Source organism: Melanotaenia boesemani, chromosome 10, assembly GCF_017639745.1.
Source record: "Melanotaenia boesemani isolate fMelBoe1 chromosome 10, fMelBoe1.pri, whole genome shotgun sequence".
Classification (NCBI taxonomy): Eukaryota; Metazoa; Chordata; class Actinopteri; order Atheriniformes; family Melanotaeniidae; genus Melanotaenia; species Melanotaenia boesemani.
The window spans coordinates 7801226-7821283 of record NC_055691.1 but is presented as its reverse complement, the minus strand read 5'-3'; the positions used below and the strand labels follow the sequence as shown (position 1 = coordinate 7821283).

The 20058-nt window shown below is 37.7% G+C and overlaps 2 protein-coding genes across 3 annotated transcripts in view; both read right to left on the bottom strand.

Annotated features, from left to right (window-relative positions):
• Window positions 1-2161, bottom strand: part of mbtps1 (membrane-bound transcription factor peptidase, site 1) — a 45683-nt gene extending 43522 nt beyond the window's left edge. For both annotated transcript variants that reach the window (XM_041997229.1, XM_041997230.1), the window contains exon 1: window positions 2007-2161. The gene's annotated coding sequence lies outside the window, so the exon portion shown is untranslated. The remainder of the gene's footprint in view (window positions 1-2006) is intronic.
• Window positions 2162-3522: 1361 nt separating this feature from the next.
• pskh1 (protein serine kinase H1) lies at window positions 3523-19805 on the bottom strand. Its single transcript, XM_041997331.1, has 4 exons — window positions 19438-19805; window positions 18133-18843; window positions 15191-16126; window positions 3523-8194 (listed from the first exon to the last, which is right to left on the bottom strand). The coding sequence occupies exons 2-4, from the start codon at window positions 18199-18201 to the stop codon at window positions 7877-7879; spliced, it is 1323 nt and encodes a 440-aa protein (XP_041853265.1). The 5' UTR covers window positions 18202-18843; window positions 19438-19805; the 3' UTR covers window positions 3523-7876.
• Between the last annotated feature and the right edge of the window lie 253 nt (window positions 19806-20058).

The following is a 20058-nucleotide window of genomic DNA, read 5'->3' as shown; positions in this document are numbered from 1 at the left end:
CCCTTGTTTGTGTGGTTTGCTCAAAGTGGAGAAATTACCAGACGCTCTAAAGTGAACATGGTCTGTTTTCATGTTTCTGTTACATGCCAATATAATTTTCTTGAGGTTTGAATTATGTTTTATTTAAATGTTTTTTAAATCCCCATCATTCTGCTATGCCACATGTTAAGATTGGTGCTTCCTAGCATGAGCAAAAAATGTACACTAATTTTATGATCACCTAACCCCAAATAAAGTCACATTAAGTCACATATAGCAACTATTAAGCAACCATCAAATTAAGCTATGTGCTATATAACTAACCTAAAAGCTTAGCATCAAATCGACACCAAGAACAAATGAAAATTAATCTAATTTATGAAACAAAATAGCAAAACACAAAAAAGAAGAAAAAAAAAACATGTGACAGGTGAAAATGAAAAAAAATCTGAAGAAAAAAAAAAACCTCCACTAATGAGAAAAATATTTTTACACCATCTTGTGGATGTCCACCACATTTGTTTCTCATTATTTATTTATTCTTTCTACTCAGGCTTTAAATCCAGTAAAGACCACTACCTCTTTAAGAGAATTACAACCACTAACATTGACTAAAACACAACCTTCATCCAACATTACTCAGCTAAGTTTAGCCAATAAGCTTAGTTTATTCAAAAGTGATTCACACTTTGGTTTTGTGGCCTTTTGAAAGATCCAAGTTAGGGAAGGGAAGTTTGCTTCCCTACTGAATGGAAACCCAGCGAAGGTGGTAATTCATAATGAACATTTGTGGCTGTCTGCTACTCTGCTCTCTAAATAATCTGTGTTGCCAGCCAACAAACCTTTATCAGCCCACTAGTACTAGAAATCACTCATGCACACAAATTCTTTCCCCTTCTCTTTCCCTTTTATTTAAATCATCATACACATGAAAGTACACACTAAAAAGTATTTATGCTCATATTAATTAGATGTTAAATCAAACCTCCATCCTTACTTCCAAAGCATGTGTGTGCATGTCTCTCTTCTTAATCACAGAGTAGATAATTACTGTAGATATGTGCCTACTTACTATAGGTAGTAATGGTATAGATGATGTAATTAAAAACCCCTGGTTGGTCTACTCTGAAAGGAGGAGGAGAAGGATCAGTGTGTAGATCCGGCTTGGAGCCGGATCCACGCTTGGGAGAGAAAACAATAGAGATCTGAGGACTACTGGTTTAGATCCAGGGCTGTAAAAATAGTCCCTCTGAATAGGGCTGGGCTGTAATAAACAGCCCAGGGACCACTTGTGTCAACATGACACCGAGCCACAAAAGCCACCAAAAACGTCAGTCCAATCCGAAGTAAGAGGAGGTCAACTGGTGTGACTAAATGCAAACAGTAAGAAAGTAACCGAGTTTAACTGCAACTGCCTTGTTTACTAAAATCTGTCACACAGGAGGGGAGGGTACACAAATTCTTAATCTTTGCGCTTACCATGTGGAACTAACTTGATCTTGTGCAATGTTGAGATCGTGGTACACTAATTAAATAAACTTAACACTAATAAATACACACTCTAATGCACATGGTTTACATATTTAAAACCTGAGAGAAACGTGCTTGCATGATTTTAAGTCAGTTTTAATCGTCCAAAAACGTTTAAATTACAATTGATCGTTTTCAAATGCGACATATCTTTAATTAAGAAGACTAAGCATTTAACCCAAATAAGGCAAATTAATCAAATAACTAAGCCAATTGACAAAACTAGCTTTGTAACAACGATTTCATCAGTAAAATCATGACTTTACCACCATGTCTCTCTGAATCAGCAGGAGAAATATACCTGCAGGAAGAGCAATTGTTTTATACATTATAAATGTCTCGAAAGCTTCATTTCGCCTCCAGTATTTGGCTTAGTAAACAAACAGCCATGCTAAAAGATTTTAAGCTCCATAGTTTTTCACATGCACATCGTTAGCTCGCTAGCTTAGTGGTATTTGGCAGTACCTTTTTGTGGTTCGTGTGCTGTATTTACTTACCGAGCTCAACACCAACCAAAGCTTATATTTATCCCCTCAATAACACCAACTACTGATGTGTTTATGGCTGTTATGTCTGTAGTTTAACGTCCAGCGAACAAAGGCTAGCAACGAAGTCTCTAAACCGTACAGCTGCGGAAAACTGACGTCTGGTTCCTAAGGGGTGCCAGGTTTCTCCAACTAGTCGTCGTAAATCCACAGATCGGATTAACTCATCTATTCACTCTTAACAATGAAGAAGCAACTGAGTTCTCCAGTGGATATTTAGTCATGATTCATATAATTATTTTGTTTCTTACACGACACTGCTTTGTCATGTTGAAAGGCATCACAGATATTGGTAAATGAAGCCTTATGTCAAACCTGGCAACCCAACAGGCCTGTTTCTATCGCTTCAGTTCATCCTCCAGGGCGACGTCGCGTGTCTGCCAGCAGAGGTCGCTGTTTACTGTCAGGAGACAGTTTTACAAGAAGGCCCAAACGAACTTGCTCCCTTTGAATAATATTAAATATATTTCTACTAAAATGTATTTTATTTTCGGTTTTATTGTTTAAATTGTGTTTTAAATATAGTTATTAAGATCATTATTCTCTTTGCACTGATTTAGTTAAAATGAAATGCAGCACAAATCTAAAAGTTTGTCATGAATATTTTACTTCTGTGTGCAAATGTTTTTGAGACCTCACTTTGTTTTCTTTCCAAGCTGTCCAGCGTTCTTGAATTCATTTAATCATTTAACGCAATCATGTAATCATTTAAATTGGTCTCATTCAATAGTTGTTTTTGTGCTTTTTTACTCCTTAGGAATTCATTAATAAAATAATTTAATCCAATCAATCATTTTATTGTTAGACACTTTGTTACTATACCTAAATATAACTTAGCATATTTTAGCTTTTTAGGATTTTTTTTTCCTTATGAGCTCTATTTTTAATTACATTGGAACACGGTTTTCCTGTTTTTCATTGTAATCATGGATAAGGAGTAGAGAAAAGGTGATGTGATGGATGTAGCCATTCCAAATAACGTCAATATCTTGAAAAAGGAACACAAGAAACTGGAGAAATACCAAGAACTCAAGGCTGTTGGAAGTCTGGAAGGTGAAGGCAGTGGTAGTACCTGTTATCATCGGAGCACTGGGGTATGTGATCCCCAGATTGGAGAAGTGGCTCCAACAGATATCTGGAGACACATGAGACATCTTAGTCCAGAAGAGATCAATTCAAGGAGCAAAAACACTAAACAGGACCCTCAAGCTCCCAGGACTCCGGTAGGACATTGCATACATTTTTAGTAAATTGACCTAAAATACCTCCCTTTTTGTAAAAATTATATTTTCTCTTTCTTTTTTTTATCATTTTGAATCTGACAGACTGATCTGTGTCCTATCGTAAGCTTAAAATAAAAAAAAGAAATTTGGAAAAATAGTATGAAAAAGTTACATTGGAAAAGAAGAAAACATGTAAAATCAACAATAACCTCAATAACATCAATGACTACCCTCAAATCGAATCAGGTTCGAGTGTTTTATTGGCACACACAAGTCACCGTTTAAAAACATTTCTTTAAAAAAAAGTTAATGATAGAGGAATCATAGTGTTATCATTCATTTCAACACTGAGAAAATACAAACTGTTTTCAGCTAACAGTGTTGAAATGGCTACTCCATTAAAAACAACAGCATTTATAGAAAATCACAGAGACGTAAAAACAGGATATACATTTAAAAAATGTATTGATTATCTGTTGAGCCTGATACACGACAGGCTTCTCCACACTGTCCTGCACCAACTCAACAACAGCATTTCCCTCAAGTTTAAACATTTTTTGTAATTGTGATTCTTATTTTTGACATTTTTAGTTTTACTTCACATAGACTGTAACTGACTGCAGGAAGTACGACACCTTTACGAGATCCGCCACACAAAATCATTAAAAACGACCACAGCTGCTGTCTCAGTACGAATATCGAGTTAGTTTGTCCTGCGTCTGATATAAAAAATACTTTGATGTGTAGACTAAGTAGAGCAGTTTGTGCTGATATCTGGTTGTCTCATTTGAGGTGTTTTCAAAAAAAAAAAAAAAAAAAAAAACTCCCAAGATGTGAAATATCAGGGAAAAGAACAGCAGTAAGTCAAAGCAGAAAAAGGATCAAAGAAAATGGCAAGAGTTGCATCATAGAGATGACAAAGCATCCTGGAACACGTGAAGGCAAAGAGATGAGAAAGAAAGGAAAAACTGAGGTCAGCTGACATGGCTCGATTAAGTTCACGACTTCAGGAAACTTTTCCAGCTCTGGAGAAAAATCACAGCAAAGACGGAGTGATCAGACAACATCTGATTTACCCTGGGAGTCTTCTGGAGGGACAAAATACATGAAAACCAAGAAAAAAGTTCAACGAAAATGTGAAAAATTCAAGAAAATTCTACTGAGCTCTGCACATGAAGTGATTTGCCAAAGAAAAAATAAAATTAAAAACAGGACAAATTATTTAAAAGTTGTGGTTGTGCACCTTTGTGTCATTAGTGTTGTTTATTTCAGCTCTGAGCAGAGTAATAGTTTGTAGATGGATGTTTATGATTCAGTTGAAAACATGAAAAAATGAGCATGCAGAATACAAACATGAGAAATACTAATATTCTTACTACTGCTGGTAAAGATCATATTAAATTAATTTAATTTCCGTGTGAAGCTTTAGGACGTATTCAGAATTAAGGGCAATCAAAAACTTGATGGTTTCTAAGAAATAATGTTGTGAAATTTGTTCACTGATAGGAAGTGACTCATTTCACAGGATCCTTTATGGAGGATTGTTGCTCGCAAACCTCAGATAGTTTAGCTCTGTGCTGTCCAACCAAAGCGCTCCATTTTCAGAACCAGATGTGCGAGGACTGCTAGAAAAATCTGCCATATGACCAAACAAACTACTTAAAGATGACTTCAAAATTTTCCAATTGATAAGTTTAAAGGGATTTCAGTTCCTGACAGAGTGGAGCACATTACAGAGGAGATGGGGGTTGCACCAGCTTTTCCTGAATCTAAGCACAAAAAAATAATCCAGTTTTAAACTCAAGTTTAACTTGAAGCAGAAGTTGGTGACTCGAATCAAAACAGCTTTTTGCCACATTTCCAGGGCACGTAAATCTTTGACGGACAGAAATCTGGATTCCTCTGGCCCGTCGTGGGGCTCCTGATGCAGGAATCCAACAGATGTGGTGGAAACTCCAGTCAGAGCCACGACAAGTCTTAAATCCATGGTCACCCTTCTTAAAGTGGTGAGCTGCAAAACATATACGCAGTGTTTTGGTGTCATTTCATCTGATCGTGCACCTTCTGATTCTTTTAACTATGAAAAAAACCCCAAAACAAACAAAAAAAAAAAACAAACAGGAAGAGCAGCAAGAAACTTGTGATTATGGCAAAAACCATGAAAATCCTTTTTTAAAGGAATAAAACTAGTTAATACTCTGTAGTTGTGTTTGAAGATGAATGGTATATTTCCTTTAATGCTCCAACTGTTATTTCTTGGGTATGTCCGTGTCTTGCGCTCAGTAGGTCAGAAACTTAAGTCCAACATGCCTCAAAAGGACCAGTACAAACGGCAACTGGTGCAATGTTAATCTATCAATTTCCTCATCCACTAACCAGTACTCTGGAACTAAATGTAGCTTAACTGGTGTCAGTCAATGTCTCTACTACAGCTGTCACTCCTCTGCAGAAGTAGAGCTGAAGCACAGCAGAGAGGGACCTGCAAGTTTTAGTAGTAACAATCTTTAAGCAAAGTTTTTCTCTCAGTTAGATGTCTTTAAACCGAGTTTCTGTTATCAGATAGATGGGACAACTTACACAACTAGACCTTTCAGGTTACTGGTGTAAAATAAAAAATAAAATAAAATTAAAAAATATCTTCATACAGCCATTCTGCTGTTCCTCTTCAGTAATGAACACAGAGGAAGCTCAGTGCCGCATCAGTGTGTGCTTTCTCTCAGTGAAGCGGTGTTGAGGGATCAGCTGAGCGAAGGCAACATTAATGGTTAAAGCAGTTTGTTCCACTTTGTCAGCTGTTTCACATAAATCGGTTCACATCTGCGATTACCTCCATTGCACACTGACTTTGTGTAGCTTCATATTATCGAGAGCGTCTTCCAAAAGACTTTGGGGAGAAGATTAAACCTTCATCCATTTCGTAGACTTAATTTCAGCTTAGTTTGATCATATATGCTGATATACTTCTATATGGATGTAGCCGCTGTAGGATCAGACGCTGGTTTGTGAACTCACATTTTAAAAGTTTGCCTTCAAGATTTTGGCTTTTATCTTCATCAACTCTTAACGTTAAAGGACAGAACTGTGGGAATTGTTCACTTCTACTGGCTAATTGTTTTATAGTGATAACGCAACACTGTTCTAACAAATAGGATTTATGGCAAACTTGACTCCAAATGTGATAAAAACTTATAAATGGACACGTTCCATTACTTTAGTGTCAAACTAGAGATAAGAGTCAGATTTTTGGAGAAAGTACCTTTAGTACGACTGACTTTATTTCTTGGTCTGTTAGCAGAATCAATCAAAAACTAATTTGCATAAACATCTTACCAACTGGCTCAACTTAGAGATTTTGGTGGAGATATGCCGTCTCAGGCAGCTTTTGATAGGTCATTTGTTTCTCCAGAGAAGTGATTTATGTAACTATTCCATGCTCAAGCTGTTAATTGCAATGTTTTTCTTTATTATGTGCATTAAATGCATCTGAATTCCCACTTCTGAGCAGTGCAAATCCATAATCTCATTAAATGTGTATACTGTGCACAAATCAGATGAGTTATGTTCCAACAGATTTCTATGCAAATAATTGTTTTCAACCACAGTGGCCAAGAAACGAAAGCAGTTTGTTTTGTTTAATTGTGTATTATCTCTACATACAGTAAGTGGTAGTTTGGATGTTGGAAAGTACTTAATTTTGGCAAAGTTTGATCTATAAATTCAAAGGGAATAAAAAAAAAAACAAAAAAAAAACACTTGCGGGCCACATTACATCATGAACAATTATCACTGCTCAGGACAGAAACGGCTCATGGCTTGTTCTTTAAGAGGACGGTAACATCATGAGGGGCTGAGGTTTGGGGCTTTCTTACAGTCTCATACAACACATTTAAGCTTCAGCTCTAACAGCTTCACAATCTTCTGACAGTTCAAGAGAATTTAAAGAACAAACAGAGCAATGATGGCAAGATTAGATAAGCTTCGAGCCAAATGAAAACACGCCTTCATGTTGTCCTTCAAAAGTGAGATTATGCTGCAGTGTGACGTGGTTACCGACATCTTAAGACAAGGTTTCAACATTAAGTACAATAACAAATTCACAGCACATGTGTGACGGGGAATTTGTTTCCCCCCATCTTTAAAGAATCCTTTCTTCTTAAAAACATCAGTGTCCAGAACTCTGTTCAACAGATCCTTGTGGAAGGTCATTATCCAGTGACCATTAGAATAAAGACCAACAATCAACAATAATAAATAAATATGTAGCAACACAGGGATTGAAAGAACACAAAGAAAGGAGTGAAATCCTGCTGACAACATAAGTTTGGGAGGATGTTTGGAGATGATGGAGCTCAGCACTGATTAATGTGTGCTGCGTTCTTATCAGCTCATGGATTTATCCTCGCTTTGATTAGTTCTAGTCTCAATGGCAGCAGTTACTTTTGAAGTCACTGTCCTTGTTTTAAAGCAATAATTTCAAGGTGTTTTTGGCCTCCAACAAGAATGCTGGTAGACTTTTTTTTTTTATTATTAAGAAATTAGTCACTGCTGAGTCATTTGCCCCCAGAAAGAGAATGCAGATGCTGGCGTCCAGTCTCAGTTTCAGCCGTTATACTGCTGCTGATAGCGGCGGTTCAGCTCGCGCAGCTCCTTCTCTCGCACCCTGCGAGCTTTGTTGGATTTGGTGGAGCGGCTGGAGCGCGTGGACTGGGCCGACTTGGTGCTGTGGCAGCGCGAGGAGGCTCGCTTCAGGAGGTTCTGAGATATACAGCGCTGCAGGTTCTTCATGGAGGAGGAGGCTGCCATGCTGACGATCCAGGGGTGCTTCAAGGCTTGGCCTGCTGTCAGACGCTCACTCGGGTCCACCGTCAGGATGCGCTCCACAAAGTCTTTGGCCAGGTTGGACACGCTGGGCCAAGGCTGCAGAGAGGAAGACATATTTAAGATTCATCACACTGACAGATAAAAACTGGTTTAACAGAATGATGGTAATTAGTTTTTTCTAAAAACAAGCGTATGCACCTGCAGTTTCAACTGCTGGATCTAACATGTATCTGGTATAGGAAAGATGTTTCTGCCACCAAAAGCCAAAATGTCATTACTGTAAAGCAGGAAGCATGTAGACAGCAAAGAGTTAATTCACCCCATTCAGACCTGATGCAAAATATGAAAAGCTTTTACTTCTCCAGTCTGAGGCAACATAAGAGTTGCATCATATTTTAACCACTTCTTGTTGAGCCCTATCTTTTCTGCCACCTGTCTAAAATGACACACAAAATAAATGAAGAACATCGTCACAACTGCAAGGGTTGTGTGTATGATCTTAGTCTCAAAAGAAAGCTGAGGTACGTGAGATTACTACAGAAGTGTCAGAAGACAGATATGTGTTACTGTCAGTAGAAAATTTAAATGTCTATCTCCTAAAAGAAAAGCAGATAGCTGCCAAATTCATGTAGGAACGAGTAAAGCAAAGTCTGATGAGACACTGCAGAAGTAGAAGCTAAAAAAGTAAAGCTGAGCAGTTTTACAGATGTTTTAATAGAGGTGTCACGCAGGTAAAGATCTGAGGAAACCATCAGCCGAATCTGATGATCGACACCTCTATCGATCATCATTCAGGAGATTCAAGGTATAGCCCCCAAATTCATCATCTTGATTCATCTTAGGATCTAGACAGAAGTTAAACTAAGTTTCTAATCATAACGGGAAACCTGCTGAATTGAAGTAAAATGGTTTAATATCCCTACTTTTCTTCAAAATGAAATGCTGACAGTAAATAATGAATAGTTTTAAACATGGGTGACAGTGAGAATAAAGTGGGACACAAAGGTCAGAGAAAGTAGCTGATATTACATGAAAAATGCTGATGACATCAGATCAGTTCGATTCTTGCTGATTTTTGACATATCAACGCCTCTAATTACAACCAAAGCCAGACCAGGAAAATAATAGAAGGATTTCCTTTGTTTTACTTCCAAAAAGTAAAAATGTTTCCATTTAATGAATAATCCCTTTAGAAAACATAAGATTTTGACAACCTGAAATTTCTGGGAAAAAATTTGATTGAGTTTATCATTTACATACTTTATTCATTTATCTATGTTTGTAACTATATGTTTTTATATTTATTAAGTATTTATAAAGACAGACACATCTTTAAAATTTTCTATTTTCAATTCATACAATTTTATTTCTATTCTATTTCTGACATTTTTATGAAAGTTATAAAGTTGATAAATAAGTTCAACTTCAACATATATATATATATACATATATATATATATATACATATATATACATATATATATATATATATACATATATATATATACATATATACATATATATATATATATACATATATATACATATATATACATATATATATATATATATATATATACATATATATACATATATATACATATATATACATATATATACATATATATATATACATATATATACATATATATACATATATATACATATATATATATACATATATATACATATATATACATATATATACATATATATATATACATATATATACATATATATATATACATATATATACATATATATATATACATATATATACATATATATATATACATATATATACATATATATATATACATATATATACATATATATATATATATATATATATATATATATATATATATATATATATATATACATATATATATATATATATATATATATATACATACATATATATATATATATACATATATATATATATATATATATATATATATATATACATATAGACAGACACATCTTTAAAATTTGTCTGTATATATATATATATATATATATATATATATATATATATATATATATATATATATATACACATATATATACATACATACATATATATATATATATATATATATATATATATATATATATATATATATATATATACATATACATATATATATATATATATATATATATCTTATTTTACATATTCACTCACTAAATGTGCATTACAACATGGGATCTTAAAGAGAAATCACAGGCGTCTGGAAATGAAAAATACTCCATATCTGTGTAGTAATCCTGACCTATCTCACCTCAAAATATAGTCAGATCTTTTAAGTAAGAAAGTTCTAAAGATACAACACATTGTGTGTGTAAACATAAAAAAATGCAACCTCAGGTGGATAATTATGGAGGTGGGCTAAAGTCTGTAGGACCTGGGTTCAAATCTTAGGTGTGGCAACAGAGGTGAACCACTGCGGGCTCCTGAACAAGGCCCTTAGCCCCCCCAACTGCTCCCCAACGCTGGCATATGGCAGCCCACTGCTCTCTAGTAAATCTAGAGATGGGAAAAATGCAGAGCATAATTTCCCAATGGAGAATAAAGGAGCACAAAATTTTATTAGCCTTCAGAAAAAATGCTGTTAATGTCTTCTATGTCATTTTCACATTTACCAAATTCATCCCGTGGGCCAGACAGAACCCTCTGGTGAGCTGGTTTCGGGCCCCGGGCCATATGTTTAACACCCCTGCTATATATAGTGAGTTCTCCGTTTGATCCATTTTAATATATTAAATATTTAAATATTTGGCTGCTCGGTGAAACCTGAGGATACCACATTCTTTCTAAAGAAGCTAAAAGCAGAGAAAAGGCATATGAAACCCCCAGAAATATATGGTTGCAGCTTCTAACAGCCAATAATTTCATCTAAAACACAAGAGGGTAGAAGAAGTAAGTTTGGCCTCTAATAAACAGAACCACAAAGACGAATTATTACTACATAAACAGCTGTAGCTTTGTTAGATAAAACATCTGGAACCATCCTGAAGCAGAGTTTGATCTTAGGACACAAGATGGCAGCAGAAGCAAAAAGCTCAGAAAGTGTAGCACCAGTACGGCTGTAACACGAGCTCCGAACTGACAAGTTGCACCCAATCTTCGGTTAATGCACCTCAGTGGGAGCTTGATCCCCTGATAATGTCAGAACTGGATGCATTTAGAGAATTTGAGCCCTTCCATTTATTTCCTCTTGTATATTTTGCCCAAACAAATTCTCGCATTCCCTAAACTAAAATGTCATAAAGCAAATGTTCTAAGAAATTGAAATGTAAACTCTGGCCAATACAAGAGCCTGGTAGTGAGTCAAACTCTACCCCCTACTTAGACAGGAATTGGGAATATCAGTGCTGTGTGTCTTTCCACACACACACACACACGGATTGCACACAATGTCCTGCTTGGCAACCAGCTGTGTTTTCAGTCTCCCGGTACACCGCTGACCCCTGTCTTCACACAGCAGGTAAATCAGCAGGGTTGGCTAAAGATACATGACACATATAAAACACTTTGACATACATTTCTCCCCACCTAAAGCAATGTCTGGGCTGTGACTAGTTCCTGGACTGCAGCTGTAAATGTGAGCGTTATTTATCACAGCTGTTAGGACTCGTGTCCCCGGGGGGAAGCACATTCAGGCCGGACTCCATCAGGGCTCCTCCTATCAGTCATTCTTCATGAACAATAGCTTTAGGAGTTTTTCTAAGATTATAAGAAACAAAACTGTACATAATGTATGCACATAAAGTATATTTTATAGAGTTCATCTATAAAAAGTTGTTTTAGTTGGGTGAAAGTTTCTTGAGGCACTCCACAACCCAACATCCATTTGAGAGCAGCTGAAGACGCCACTGGATCCATAAACATGCCAAGAAACATCCAGCACTGTAAAAAAGTCCTGAAACACCTCACCATTATATCTATACAGTATACACACACACATACATATAATACAAAATAATTAATCATTGCTAATCTATGCCTGAAATGGCAGAGCAAGCAAATGCTCAGTTGGGTTTTTACATTAGATGATCACTTTAGTTATAATAATAAATTCAATATTACATAAAATCAAGACCTTAAAAAGAGGTCTCATTTGCACCACCCTGGCCACCCATCAAACTTTTCTAGACCCGCCCCTGCATATCTGAAATATAAATCCTTTCTACCACCTGTCAACTACTTTATTAGAAAGGAGAGCTCCCCTAATTTTATCTCAGAACCTGTTTATATTTTCTCTCAGTACATTCATGGCTTCTAAATGTCTCCAACATCTGCTCAGCACTGATGATTTACAGAAGATGTCACCTTGTTTCTGCGACAGTGACATGGACGTGACTGACATGAAACTGATAAATGTTGCTTACTTTAGCAAGCATGTCCAAAAACAATACTTTTTGGATAAGTATGTGCCAGTGTGAATCGTGAATCGCTAGTTTCCTTCTTCTAAGCTGAACAATAAACAAACGCAACAAGAGAGACGGTGCTAGCGACAGAAAAGCCAATCAGCTGATCACCGGCAGTCGTCATAATTCACCACAGGAGAGGGAGGAGGAGGCTGCTATGCTGGGCAGAAACAGACGACCAGGGGCCTCATTTATAAAGCTGGCATAGGTGCAAAAACTGGAGTACGCGGATTATAGTCAACTTTTGGGTTTATAAAAACCAAACTTGGCTGGAGAATGTTTCTATCTCCACGGCAACTCTGACTCTCCTGTACGCACAAAATCTGGAAAAATGGGAAACTGCGACACCAACGGCACAGAAAAAAACAAGAAAATGAGGTGAAATGTAAAAAATTGGTGCACAATCAAATATTATCTTTCACAACATGTTTTATATGAAAGCTGTTTGCAAAAATGAATAAAGACGCATATTCAATTTAACAATCCTAAGGGTGGTCGCTCAGAAAAAAAAAATTAAAACAGGATTTACAAGAAAAGGGAGATGATATTAATACAAACCTCAACCTCTAAAATATGTTCTGTCATTGTGAAACAAAACTTACATGTTATAAAATACATTCAGCTAAATGAGATGGTCTGCTGCCAGCATGAACCTGTTAATAAAAGAAAATGCGAGAAGTAGCTTTGGTCATTCATTCTAAGACCGAGCAGAGAGGGACGCAGGCGTTGACCTGACCTCTTATAGCTACCATAAGGGCGGGGCAAGTCGATTCTAATTTATAAACAGAAACAGGCTTTATAAATCTGAAAGTTTTTATGCAGCACATTTCCTTTATTCCCTACGTACGCCACCTGTAGTCAGCTTTGCTACGCACAGTTTGATAAAAGAGGCCCCAGAACAGTGGCAGTTGTGCAAACTACGTGAAAAGTTTTTTTAAGAACACAGAAAAGCGCTGGTGTTAAAACATTCTCATCCCCATGGGTGTGACACCCTCAAATCCATCCATAGGGCCAGTCAGTTGACCTTGCCTTTAGACACCTCCATGTCTCGCCGTCATAAATGACAGATGCTGTGCATGCAACGCATTACATAAACCAGTTACCGCCGTTAACATGTTATTTTTGAAAGCTTTAATATATATATATATATATATATATATATATATTAAACTATATCAGGTTAGCTAACCCCATGATTACAAAGACTGTTGGAAATCGGTAAGAATTTGACAAGACAGAAGTTGCAGCTCATGTAATGAAAGTTTGACTATAAATAAACTTTGGGTGGTGACATCAGACTCACCACCCACCTTCCCTGTTGGCATTTTGTATTCGGTTAGTTATTCCTTCTATTCTTTTACCTTTTAAATATGATTTAATATTGTTTCACTTAATTTATTAATATATTTTATTGTGTGTATTAACTTTTACCTGTTGATTGTTTTATGGCTACTGTCATCTTTAACTGCATTTTTGAAACAGTTTTTTGTGAGTGTGAAGCACTTTGAGTCGCAGTTGTGCTGGAAAGGTGCTAAAAATGACTATTCCATACCACTTTATGAACAGAAAAATGAAGTGTGGAAAAAAAGTACAAGTCTACAGGAATTGTCTAAAACACAGATAATCAAGTCTGTTTCAACAACAATGAAAAATGTCATTGCAGAGCTTTGCTCAGCAGGAGGCCGATGTTTGTAGCTAAATTCATAAAAATGCCACACACTGCATGCCCTGTAGCAACAAATCTACCAACAAGCTAATAAGCACGGGAGACCATTTGGCAGATAAAGAAAGTTGAGATGCAAACTGAATTATAATGATGCTCTATTATCTGCTGGAAGTACAGGAACCATATGTTTATGTATTTTCGTTTGGTTTGTGCATCCAGACAGCCCAAAATAAATCTCAATGCAGTTCATGTTTAAAGTGTCAAAGATGTTTTTGTCACAACAAAGCCTGCAAACATAATCCTCAATAAACACTGCATCATCCTGAAAAATGCACAATGTACAACACTGATACACTAAAAAAAAAACTCTCTGGACTCACAACAAGTTCTGCTTCAGTCCTTGCAAACCTCAGCTAAAATATCAACTCCCTGGAAGTGATCTTAGTTATTAAATGTTTCGGGTCTGAGCTTATCTTACCTGTCAGGCAGAAAAGTTAAAGTCTGGACAAAACCCCAGAAAACTGAGACGACTCAACTGCTTCTCATTAAATATTACAAAACTGCTCGGTTTTTATTTGTGTTGGAGTGGCTGCATGTGGGGGCAAACATTAACCAAGGGCCTCTCTGAAAGGCTCACTGGCAACATCAACATCCCAAGCTATGAAACAAAGGAACGGGCTACTCAGCGTATTTTCCAACTACGTGCACACATCAAGCATAAATCTATAATCTGCACGCGCTTTCAGTAAGCAAACATATTGATTTGGAGGAGATAATATAGGAAAGTGCAGAACATGTATGTACAAGTGGGCATGGGGAGTAAGAGAGGAGAAAAGTGTAGCTGTGTGGAAACTGTGTCATCTCCAGAGAAGCTGAACTTCTTGGAAATCTGTTGACAAAACCTCCTGCTGCGTCAGGAATGTATTCCAAATATGGGTGAAGTCTTGCTGGGCTAAAAGAGAAGAAAAGCAACAGATCCCACTCCTCACCTCTCCAGAGAAGCTGTATTTCCCCTTCAGGATCTGCCGGTACAGCCTCATGCGGTTGTCGTCCTCGAAGGGCATGGTTCCGCTCAGCAGGATGTACGATATCACCCCCAGTGCCCACATGTCCACCGCGTTGGTATAGGGTTTCCTCACCAGGATTTCAGGGGCGATGTACTCCGGCGTACCGCAGGTGGTCTTCATCAGACACTCGTCCCCTTTCTTCCTGCTGCTGGCCAAGCCGAAGTCGGTGATGATGATCTTGGAATCAGCTCCGGGGTGGTAGTACAGCAGATTCTCCGGCTTCAGGTCTCGATGGGTGATCCCCAAAGCGTGGAGATACTTGACGCCGTCCAGCACCATCTGCAGCACCCGCGTGGCGTCTCGCTCCGTGAAGGAGCCACGAGCGATGATCCGATCAAAGAGCTCGCCTCCGGTGGCCAGCTCCATCACCATGTAGACACGCTCTGCCGTCTCAAACACTTCCATCAGCTGGATTATGTTGGTGTGGCGGACACGCCGCAGAACGCACAGCTCCGACTCGCACACCTCCCTCCCCTCCCGGTAGCGAGTCTCTATCATCTTGATGGCGTACGGCTGCCGGGTGCTCTTGTGCTCCACTCGAACGACACGACTAAAACTCCCACGGCCAATCAGAGCTTTGATGTCATACTTTGCTGTGACCCTAGGGTCGAACTTGGCTCGATACTTTGCTACCTTCTTCCGCTGAGGGTCCGACAGCTCCAGCGGGTCCTTCGGGTGCTGAGCTGAAGCGGTGGGAGTGGCCGCTTGCGCCTGGGCTTGGTACGGTGAGGTGAAGTCTGGCTTTTCACCTGCCGCTCCACCTGCCGCTCCACCTGCCACACTCATCTTGCTCCTGGTGCCATCCCCTCCTATGAAGTGCCTGTAAATATCCGTCTGAGGAGGTTGGGGCGGATCCACCTAAAGAAAACATGAACAAACATCCCCGATGCAAAAAAACAAACAGAAAGATCAGATATGCTAAAGACTTGTTAGCGTCTATTACCTACAGTTATAGATGTTTTTTAAGCATAACTTTTAAATTTATCGCTACTGAAATATATTTTTTCCATGTGTTCAAATATTTGCTCAGTTAAATGACATACTTGTCAAAGAACAGTAATAAACAGCAAAAACAACTTCTCAGGTCCAGTGGTGGGTACGACCAACAAATATTTGCTTGTGTATCTTTTGTTTTTAAGATTTGAATAATTTTGTGATGAGGAAACTCTTACTCCATTACACTGGGCAACACTCGACTTGCTACCACCCTCAGTATATTCAGTTAGATATGCTTTACTTTGTCAAGAGAGATGCTGCTAGTGGATCTCCCACATGACTGTTTCACCAGTCAGGCATGGCCACATGACCACGCACCCAAACCATGGTAGCACAGTGGCACAAACACAACATCCTCAGCAGAACATAAACACATGAATAGTATCAGAGACATGTGTTTTTAATGTTAAAACTGAGGAGGACAAACAGCCCTGCCCTCACATATAAAGTGTGTTTTCTTTACACACAGTTCAAAAGAACAGCAATAAAATGTGTCGTCTTGTAAACACACAAAGTTTTACTTAAGTTCCTTTTGCTGTGGTTCGGTGGATGCTAGTCTTGTTAGGTTATAGCATCGCATTCTTTCATACCAACACTTTTGGTGTTTGTAAACATTTAGCTAAGAGCTAATCAGACAACTATTCATTTTAATGGAGGAATAAATTACAACTGACTCCAGGTATGAAATGTCAGAGACTTATTGGAAGACATTGTCATATCAAAGTTTAGTTTCTGTTTGTAAATATTTACAGAAATGTGTAACCACAATGGTTTTTACAGAATTCTGTGATTTAGATAAGTACAGCACCACAAACCAGACTTTAAAGGGAACAGGGTGTAAGAATTACTGATACCTAGTGGCGAAGAAGGGCATAGAAATTACTTTAAATGCCAAGCACAGCCATGAATAGATGGTGGCCATCAGTGGCCAAAATTCTTCCAGCTATAAACAGGTTTTCATCTGTGCGTGGATCCAGTAGCCTCAGGTGCAGTGATGACTGCACTACAGGTAACATTGTGTACATGTGTACTGTCTTCTTCTATGGTCCTTTTAAGAGCTTACTTATCCCAACCGTTGTTCTAGTACCTGTCAAACAAAGCTGGTACTGCAGTTTTAAAGCTCAGACGGTTCTGAGGGTTCTTGTGAAAAACTGAAATTTAACATTTGTGGTTTTTGTGCATTAAAATATTGTTCTTTAAACTTTTTTTAAAAAACGTTTTAAAGTTTTTATCTTTACACATTACATTTATGTCTGTGTCTTTACATAATTTTTGAAAAAATACATCAAATGTTAAAATCAAAATTACTCAGTACTTGAGTAGTCTTTTCCCCAATACTTTTTCTTTTCGTCATACCTGAGTAATTTTTTGGATGACTTTGTTTTACTTCTATTTGAGTAATTACCCACCTCCACACAGATCCCGTTCTAAGTTAATTTAATATCTTGTCCATTAAACAGCCTTAAATACAAACTACAACATCTCAGGATCCTAGTAGACACAGCTGGATTTAAATTGGGTTAAAATTATTTAACTGAATGCCTTCAGATGCTTTTTGTTGTGTATTGGTGCAACAGAAACCAACTAAAGTGAATTAAAGAGCAATAAACTGTGAAATGGTTGCCATTGGGACCAACTTGATTCAGTCCAGTTCCAGTTTTCTGGATCTGATCCTTCAGGTCCAGTGTAGTTGTTTGGAAACCACAAACAGTTTTACTGAGGGGGGGGGGTATCCTGGTCTAAAAACAGAATATCTTCTTTCTGCTTTTGCACAATTTTATTTTATTTTAATTTCTATGCTGATATTATACAAACAGTCCAGCATCAGTTTCTGTAACTCTTATTAGTAATAAAACAGTGTCCATTACCTTTTTGACGAGGTCCAACTGAACGTCCTCTGGAGGCTCAGGGAGGACCTTACTGTTCCGGCACCCCATCACATCACCTGGGGCACCTGGCCAGCCAGCCACACAGGCCACCAGGAACCCTTCCTCATTCCAGCAATAGCTGATCCAACACACTCAGGACATGCAACATCCAGGCTGTGTCCACACTCAGACAGGTGTTTGTAAATCCAGCCAATTACACCCATTCAAGTCCCAGTGAGCTGGCAGAGGCAGCCAGAGTTCTTCAACCACAATAAGTCCAGATAAAACTTCCACAAGTTCACAAATCCATTTTGTACACCGCGTCTCCCCAAATCCTGCGGCAAGAACTTGTCTTTTGTGATGGTGTTCTTACACCTGGCTGGAAGGTCAACTGGCAGGACGTACCTTAAGCCCCTTGAGGAACCAGCAAGAGCCTCATCTCAGAAAACTGCAAGTACAGACACTTATAGCACAAAATGTGATAGATATGGGATGTGGGAGTGGGCTGCCAGGAACATCGAGTTTCTCCAAAACAAGTTTGAGTGGGGGGCCCTCCAGAAGAAATGCAGTGATCCTCCTGAATCATGCAGAACTTCCATGAAAAATAAATTCATTAACTATACTTTGATCCATTGGAAAGAAAAACGGCAACGTCAGCAGTGGTTTTCCTACAGATTACGCTGGAAAATCGCAGGCGGCAGAGGAGCAAAGCTGCAAAATAAAAAATAAATTTGATTGTAGTTAACAATGACATGTGATTAGCAGCTCATCACTTATAAGCAGCAGATTGTACAGATGGAAGGCCCTGATGATCTGGTCAAAGCTACTCTGTCAACATCCTAATGTTAAACTGTACGTACTGGAAAATTTAAAGTCAACGTTAAATAGCTATTTCCGTTTAATTCAATTTATAGGGGCAAAGAAAAGATAAATGGGTAAAATGACTGCACTGTCACACATGGCTCATTTATTTCTGAGTTGAAAATCTATAGTACAAATATTTCAAGCACGTTTTACAACAAAAATGTGATTTAAAACATCCAAAAATCCCCTTTTAAACAACTACACATTACAAATAAACTAGTCAGTTTCTTTGAGAACTTTATAAGCAGCTCAATTTAAGTTATTTGAGATGATTTGTTTCTTTTTTTTTAGCCCCGGCCTTACTCATGTTAAAGTTTTCTTCCGCAGCTGAAAACCTTTCCGTCAGTATTTTTAATTCAAGCCAACATCTGGACAAACTTTGAAAACTTTCAAGCTACAACTTTGCCATCAAAAAGTGTAAAAAGGTACTTTAAATCTCACCTGTTAACTTCACCGAGACAACGAAGCGTCTTAACACGCTAACTAGCCTGCTAGCAACAGGGCAGGACTCCCAACTTCTGCCAAATCCAGCCTCCTCACCCCACTCTCACTCAGCTGGGCTCTCCATTTTCACCCCGTAATTTCCCGACTTTCCTCCCGAGGACAAACAAGTCAAATCCACCAAGGACCTTCTGGGCAAACTTTTGAGTGGATTCTGGAGTTTAAGCGTTTGTTTAAGAGATGTCTGAAAGTGTAAATGGAGGATACAAAATTACACAAATTGACCCTTTCGGTCGCTCTTCTGGACAGTGTTTTTCCAACCAGGAGAATCACCTTCCCACACACGGGACATAAAAAGAGCCGTGATGTAACGCTCAGCTTCCGGTGCGCACCTTCAAAATAAATCCATGTTAAAACGGACGACTCAGTTTCTTCTTTTTTTAATATACGTTTAAGGAAATTAAATCCAATATGTACCGGCCTAGAATTTATTTATTCATTTAGTTAATTTTTAAAGGTCTAAAATTTTAGGGTGGACTGATTATTACAACTTAAATGGTAATCCAATGTAAAAAAAAAAGAAAAAAAAAGAAAGAAAGTAAAGCAAATAGCCAACAATAT

Coding starts and splice junctions, on each gene's coding strand:
- pskh1 (XM_041997331.1), bottom strand. CDS start 18,201: ATGGGGTGCCGGAACAGTAAGGTCCTCCCTGAGCCTCCAGAGGACGTT. Junction 16,127..18,132: donor AGTTGGACCTCGTCAAAAAG/GTAATGGACACT, acceptor TGTTTTCTTTAG/GTGGATCCGCCCCAACCTCC. Junction 8,195..15,190: donor AATACAGCTTCTCTGGAGAG/GTGAGGAGTGGG, acceptor TCCTCTCTGCAG/CCTTGGCCCAGCGTGTCCAA.